This window comes from Ovis aries, chromosome 20 (assembly GCF_016772045.2).
Source record: "Ovis aries strain OAR_USU_Benz2616 breed Rambouillet chromosome 20, ARS-UI_Ramb_v3.0, whole genome shotgun sequence".
NCBI classification, from domain to species: domain Eukaryota; kingdom Metazoa; phylum Chordata; class Mammalia; order Artiodactyla; family Bovidae; genus Ovis; species Ovis aries.
The window spans coordinates 49641705-49649667 of NC_056073.1; the positions used below are offsets into that span (position 1 = coordinate 49641705).

Sequence of the window (7963 nt, forward strand, 5' to 3'; positions counted from 1 at the left end):
GAAAGGTCCAGATCGACAATTCTAGTAAAAATAATTCATACCGGGACATGAAACATTCCAGAAAGCAGTTGAAAAACATTATTATATATTTACTCCAAATTATTATTCTGCAAAAATGTATAAACTTCGGTTGAGCTGACTGTCTTCAAACTGGGGTTCAGACTCTTTACGTTTTAGGCAGCTGCACTTCAAATGCTTTAAGCAAAATTCCTCCATCTTCATAAAGAGACACTTTTATTAAAAACCTGAACATGTGTGTTTAAAGGAGCAGACAGGGTTGTTACTGAGGAGCTGGTCTCCTGGGCCTTCTCTGAGGTCACAAAGACGGTGAGAGAGACTGTTCCAGAATAACTGAGACCATTCTCCTGCTTGGATGGCTCTCTGGTTCTCGTTATTCTAGAGGAAGCTGATGCTTGACATACATTTCCCTGGACCACATCTGTCCCTTACTGATGCACCCGCCAAGGGCAGAGGCCGCCGTCACAGGACCAGGGACAAGGGCAGGTCCACTGAAAGGCTCGCAGGGAGGCGGGAGCAGCAGGGGAAGGCAGAGCCTTTAGGGAGACACACGCCCAGCCTTGCGCAGGGAATTCTCGGCTTCCCTCTCCCGCCTGAGTTTTGTCTTGTCACCCAAAGGGCCTTAGGGGTGGGGCGGCTCAAACACCGGTGACATCAGCCCAAGACAGGAACCGACTTGGGGCTGGAGGAGGTTGGCTCCCCGCCCCCGTCGCCCTGTCCAGGCCCGGAGAAGCCCTTCTTCTCTAACACAGGGAGGCGTGGGGAGAAGCCACCTTCTCCTGAGGCCTTGTCAAAGCCCGTCCTGGTGGGGGGAGGCTCGGCGGGCCCCACTTCCTCCTGCAGTCCACGTGGCCAACCCCGGCTGGCGCGGAGTCCCCGGATGAGTCACCTGCGGTCGGGCAGGCGTCCTTTCTGCACCGGTGCGTCTCTGACTGCCCGGCTCAGACACGGGCGGGGCTGGGACAGGCGGGCCTGGGGCACGCTGGGTGCGGAGGAGACGGCCTTTGCTGCCAGGGACGCCCATGGCCTGGGCCTGCTGGAACCAGCGCTGTCACTCACTCACTGTTCCCAGACACCCTCTCTCGTCTTCACAGCGTAATGAAGCCAGTTTCCAGATTTCCGTACCGGGGGCTGAGCGCTCAGATGACCTGCTTAACTGCCTGACTAGGATGCAGGAAAGTGGACCCCACCCCTCGCAGGAGACGCCCACCTGTTACCCAGTACCAGCCCCCCAGTACCAGCCCCCCAGTACCAGCCCTTCTAGGTCTCATCTGCTCGGCTCCCAATTCCCCACCTTGAATGAAACAACAAAGGCCAAGAGGCAGTTGTCTCCAGAAACCCTCTGTGAACCGAGCGATCGCAGAAGCTACAGGGAGCAGGCCTGTCCTCTGCACAGGTTCTGGAAAGGTCCCGCTGGTCGTGAAGAGCCCAGGGCACGGAAGCTGAGGGCAGCGCTTGAGAGAAGGTGGAGACCATGCCCTCGGCATGTGGGTGTGGCACCAGCCAGGGGGGCTGAATGGTGGGTGCCCTGGAGGGGGCAGGGGAGGGCGCTCTGGAGATGCCCCTCTCCCGTGAGGGGCACCAGGCACCTGCCTGGGCAGGGAGGGACCCTGAGGACTGGCTTCCTGGAGCAGGGGTGACAGAGCCATGACTTTGCCCGTCATTAACATGGCAAATGGGCTTAATATTTGAAACGACAGCATCACCTTGGGTTTTACAGGGGCCTTTTTGCTCCATAAACTCGACTCGCTTTCATATAGAGCCTCTCATTTCCTACTCACAAAGCTGGCTGCAGGGCACCTGTAATTATCACTTTAAAGCTGGAGGAACTGGCCCCAGAGAGGAAAAGGGGCGTCCTGTGAAAGAAGCAGTCCCTGGTCTCTGCTGCCCTGGCCCCAGGTCAGGACGGTCCCGAGGGATAATGAAGGCTGGGTCTTAACCTCATCCTGGCCAAGCCTTTAAAACTCCCCTGCCCTTTTTCTTTGTAGAAGGAAACTCTATGCCTTCACTTAGAAGCTTTGTGGCTGGTCAACTATGAGCCTCCTTTCTGAAGCTGTTAACTTGGGATGATAATCATGTTTACTACTCCAGAACTGTAGAAATATGCTGTGAGCCACGTAGGTAATTTAAAATTTTCCAGTAGTCACTATGAGCGTAGCAGTCATTAAAAAAAAAACAGAAACAAGTGAAATTAATTTCAAAAATGTATCCAAGATATTATATTGATCAGTAATCAATATACAAAATTAGTGATGGAATCTTTTCCATTCTTTTAACTTCCTGAGTCCATGGAACCGGATGAGCACATCAAAGCGCATCTCAAGGCAGACTCCCCTGGCTCAGAGGTCACACGCGGCTGCTGACCTGGAGCAGGACACCCACCTCCATAAGGGTGGCACGGGGACGAGGGGACGTAACGCGCAGGAGGCACGCGCCTCCCCCCACACACAGACACACACACACACACAGACAGACAGACACACACACACACAGACACACACAGAGACACTGACAGACACACACACAGAGACACAAACACACAGACACAGACACACAGACACACACAGACACACACACAGAGACACAGACAGACACACACACAGACACAGACACAGACACACACACAGACACACAGACACACACACACGCAGACACACAGACACACACAGAGACACTGACAGACACACACACAGAGACACACACACACAGACACAGACACACAGACACACACACACAGAGACACAGACACACACACACAGACACACACAGAGACACTGACAGACACACACACACAGACACAGACACAGACACACAGACACACACAGACACAGACACAGACACACACACAGACACAGACAGACAGACAGACACACACACACGCAGACACACAGACACACACAGAGACACAGACACACAGACACAGACACACAGACACACACAGACACACACACAGAGACACAGACAGACACACACACAGACACACAGACACACACACAGACACACACACACACACAGACACACAGACACACACACAGACACACACACAGACACACACAGACACACAGACAGACACACACACAGACACAGACAGACAGACACAGACACACAGAGACACAGACACACACACACACAACGTCAAGCTCCATAAGGAGGCCGTGGGGACACACACAGGGAATTTTCCACATTAAGCGGCCTTGACAGGACAGCCGGCGCCCGGCGGCGGCTTTTCCTAGTTCCTCCCCAGCTGAGCACCTTCCTAACGTGGGCGGGGGCGAAAGGGCCCCCCCAGCAGCCCCGCACCGAGACGGCCATCCTCAGCCCCGGCCGGGGACCCCCACTCCCCCCGCCCTGCACCCCCTCCCGGCGTTTACAGCCGCCGTGATCCCCACCCCGGGAAGAAAGAGCCGGAGGCCGACGGCCCGGACAGGCCCGGGGACGGGAACGCGCCCCACCGGGCCCCCGCGCGCGCCCGGCCGCCCGCACCTCGCGCCGCGCCCCGGCTCCCCCTCGCGGTGCCGCAGTCCCCGCGCCGCCCCCGCCGTGACGTCACAGGGGCGGGGCCCCCGCCTTAAAAGGCGCGGCCCGGGCGGCGGCGGCGGGGTCTGCGCCGAGTCCGCCGGTCCGCACTCCGTCCAGGCCCGCGCCTCCACCCGCTCCGCAGCCGGCACCATGCGCGAGATCGTGCACATCCAGGCGGGCCAGTGCGGCAACCAGATCGGCGCCAAGGTGGGCGCGGGGCCGAGGGGCGGCGGGGCCCGAGGGCGGGGGCCCTGGAGCGACAGAGAGGGGGCGGCGGGTCCCCAGGCTGTGCTTGGGGCCGGAGAGGGGCCGGGGAGGGAGCTGACCCCCGGGGAGGGGGCGGCGGGGCCGGAGGGCGGGGGTCCCGGAGGGACGGAGAAGGGGCGGCGGGTCCCCAGAGAGAAGACCAAGGAGGGGGCGGGGAGGGGGCCGCGGGGCCCGAAGTCTGGGGTCCCGGGGGGCCGGGGAGGGGGCCGCGGGTGGGAGCCCCGGAGGGACAGAGAGGGGGCGGCGGGTCCCCAGGGTGTGGGACCAGGAGGGGGCGGGGAGGGTCGGCAGGGCCCGAGGGCGGGGACCCTGGAGGGACAGAGAGGGGGCGGCGGGTCCCCTGGGTGCGCGCCGGGGCCGCAGCGGGGCCGGGTAGGGAGCTGACCCCCGGGAGGAGCGCGGGCGCAGGGCGGGGCGGGGCCGGGCGCCTCACAGCCCGCACTGATGCTCAGGGCTGCGCAGCTGTGGGTCTTTAATTACGGCCCCGGCCTAAGCCCTTGTGAGGGACGCGGTTGGTACCTCCCCGGTAGATTAGCCTCTGAGATTTGGGTGGGGGCTTTGGTCGTGAAGATCCCGTGGCCCCCTGCGGAATTCATTTTGCGGATATTGTCTGCAGTGCGAATGAAAAAACTGCAGTGTCATTGGGTGACAGATGCTCCGGAGGGTTCTCGTGGGTCCGACAGACGCGGTGCACCATCCAGACGGGGTGGCGGGTGACGCCAGAGTCTGACTGCCGTGGGCGCGGCGGCAGGTGGCCGCCCCGGGCCGAGCCGCCGCAGTGGGCGAGGCCCCGCGGGCCGGGTGCCCGGGTGTGGGCGGGCGCCCGCACAAGGACGTGGTCTCTTTCACAACCGCCATATTGCCCACCCGCCCCCTGCCTTTCCTACTGCAGACGCACGCTGCACCCTGCCCCTCACCCCCCCATTCCGCCTCTGCAGTCAGTGACCCAGGAGCCCGGCGGATGCCCGCGCCTAACGCGGCGCTGCTTGGAGGGCCGGTCAGGTTTGCGCCAGGACACGGCGATCTCTGCAGGCAGCCGCAGGGCGGGGTCCACCTGTCCTGGGTCCTGCCAGGACCCGTCCATCCGCTGGGATGCTGACGCCCAGCCCTGCCTGGGGGCCCAGCCTCCAGAGCATCCGCAGCCGTGCCCCCCTCCTCCTCCAGGGCCCCTCCCTGCTTCCCAGTCTATCTCCCTGACATAGCTGATGCTCTGCGCATCCCCGAGCCCCTCCGCAGAAGCTTGCTGGAGGAACAGGGCGGCAGCTGCTGGCCTGTCTGACCACAGTGCCACTGTTCCAAGGACGGGAGAGGAAGGGAAGGGCCGTCGTGCTGACACCTAGGATGCCAGACCATCACGTGCTTCTTTCTCCATCTCCAGTTTTGGGAAGTCATCAGCGATGAGCATGGCATCGACCCCACTGGCAGTTACCATGGAGACAGTGACTTGCAGCTGGAGAGAATCAACGTGTACTACAACGAGGCTGCTGGTGAGGACTGCCGCAGGCTCAGGCCCCTCTCCCGTTCCGCTCTCTGGCAGCCCCAGTGTAGCAGGAACACACACACAACAAAGGCTTCCTGCGTGCATTTAAATGTCAGCTGCTCAGAACACCCTCAGAGCCCCTGAAGTCCCCTGCATTCGGGTCATGACCGGGCAGGCCCTCACCTCCCTTTGTAGAGCAGAAACCTCCTCTAATCTCTTGCTGGAATTTTCTGGGATGAGCTCTGCCTGGAGAGGCACAGAGAGCAAGGCGTTGCCTGACTGCTCTGCAAGCGCCAGGTCTGAGTCCTGCTCTGTCCCTGCAGGTAACAAGTATGTGCCTCGGGCCATCCTGGTGGACCTGGAGCCGGGCACCATGGACTCCGTCAGGTCTGGACCCTTCGGCCAGATCTTCAGGCCCGACAACTTCGTGTTTGGTATGTAGGGGTGATGTGTGGGCCCTGGCTCAGTGGGCCCCTTTCCTCCTGATGCCATGGGGGTCACTGCTGGGTGCCTGGGGGAGGCTGTGTGTCCACAGAGGCCCCGAGTCCCAGCCTCACTGTTCCTGGTCCATGGGCTGTCAGCTCTCTGGCCCCTGTCCACACAGCTCAAAGGCCAGGGTCAGCCTGCAGAGGCTGCTGCAGCCCTCCCACTGCAGAACAGAACAGAGTGAAGGGAAGCTTCCAGCGGCAGTTCACAGGCCGCCGGTCATTTCGGAGGACCCGTGACAACAGGCATCCTCTTCAAGAAGCCAAAGCCAAAGGCGCAGGTTGTGAGCAGAAGCTGAGCCGGCCCTCTGACACTGGGTGCTTCCACCCTGCCAGCTCACAGCAGTTGATTTATCAATAAGAATTTACAGAAGGTTCTAGTTTTAAACCAGTTGGGTTTTGTTAAACTATCTTCTTAATTAATAACATCTTATGAACTAAATCTTTTGTTGTATTAGATCTTCAGTGTTTCTGAGATCACTGATACATAGAAAACTTTTCTGTAGGTAGACAGTCTTTCTGATAAAGAAGGATCTTTCATCTCTAAAGTTAGTTCAGAGCCAGGAAGACAGAGTTTGGAATTCCTTACTGAAGTGTTGGCGTCTGATACTGTCCTTTCCCTCTGGCAGGCCAGAGCGGTGCCGGGAACAACTGGGCCAAGGGCCACTACACAGAGGGCGCCGAGCTGGTGGACTCGGTCCTGGACGTGGTCAGGAAGGAGTCCGAGAGCTGTGACTGTCTGCAGGGCTTCCAGCTGACCCACTCGCTGGGGGGCGGCACGGGGTCTGGGATGGGGACCCTTCTCATTAGTAAGATCCGAGAGGAGTACCCCGACCGCATCATGAACACATTCAGCGTCATGCCCTCGCCCAAGGTGTCGGACACGGTGGTCGAGCCCTACAACGCCACCCTGTCCGTGCACCAGCTGGTGGAGAACACGGACGAGACCTACTCGATCGACAACGAGGCGCTGTATGACATCTGCTTCCGTACCCTGAAACTGACCACCCCCACCTACGGGGACCTGAACCACCTGGTGTCGGCCACCATGAGCGGGGTCACCACGTGCCTGCGCTTCCCGGGCCAGCTCAACGCCGACCTGCGCAAGCTGGCCGTGAACATGGTGCCCTTCCCGCGCCTGCACTTCTTCATGCCCGGCTTCGCGCCGCTCACCAGCCGGGGCAGCCAGCAGTACCGGGCGCTGACGGTGCCCGAGCTCACCCAGCAGATGTTCGACTCCAAGAACATGATGGCCGCCTGCGACCCGCGCCACGGCCGCTACCTGACCGTGGCCGCCATCTTCCGGGGCCGCATGTCCATGAAGGAGGTGGACGAGCAGATGCTCAACGTGCAGAACAAGAACAGCAGCTACTTCGTGGAGTGGATCCCCAACAACGTGAAGACGGCCGTGTGCGACATCCCGCCGCGCGGCCTGAAGATGTCGGCCACGTTCATCGGCAACAGCACGGCCATCCAGGAGCTGTTCAAGCGCATCTCGGAGCAGTTCACGGCCATGTTCCGGCGCAAGGCCTTCCTGCACTGGTACACGGGCGAGGGCATGGACGAGATGGAGTTCACCGAGGCCGAGAGCAACATGAACGACCTGGTGTCCGAGTACCAGCAGTACCAGGACGCCACGGCCGACGAGCAGGGCGAGTTCGAGGAGGAGGAGGGCGAGGACGAGGCCTGAGAACTTGTCAGATAAATCGTGCATCCTTAGTGACTTCTGTTGCCCTCAGTCAAGCATGGTCTTTCTATTCGTATACTATGGTGCTCAGTTTTGCCTCTGTCAGAAATTCACTGTTGATGTAATCGTGTGGAACTCCTCTGGAAATTGCAGTATTGTCTAAGATATCTATACTAATAAAAAAGCATGTGTCCAAAACCTGCGGTCTCTCTTTATTGCAAATAATTTTTATTCTTTCACTGAATGGTTCCTTTCCAAGTATGTTTCTGGGTTTAGTAACTTTTAATGGGATTTTTATTTTCATATTTTTTATGACTAGCCTTTCTGCTCTTTTAGTAGAGAGAGGCAAGTACTCAAAGTGTTAAGTCACTCGGTCATGTCTGACTCTCTGCGACCCCATGGACTGTAGCCCACCAGGCTCCTCGGTTCTCGGGATTTTCCAGGCAAGAATACTAAAGTAGGTTGCCATTCCCTTCTCCAGGGGATCTTCCCAAACCAGAGATTTAA

The 7963-nt window shown here is 59.2% G+C and overlaps 1 protein-coding gene across 1 annotated transcript; it reads left to right on the top strand.

Annotated features, from left to right (window-relative positions):
• The first annotated feature begins 3615 nt into the window (after positions 1 to 3615).
• On the top strand, positions 3616 to 7654 carry LOC101122734 (tubulin beta-2A chain). The gene is made up of 4 exons (XM_027958682.3): positions 3616 to 3744; positions 5183 to 5291; positions 5608 to 5718; positions 6399 to 7654. The coding sequence occupies exons 1-4, from the start codon at positions 3688 to 3690 to the stop codon at positions 7457 to 7459; spliced, it is 1338 nt and encodes a 445-aa protein (XP_027814483.1). The 5' UTR covers positions 3616 to 3687; the 3' UTR covers positions 7460 to 7654.
• The last annotated feature ends 309 nt before the right edge of the window (positions 7655 to 7963 follow it).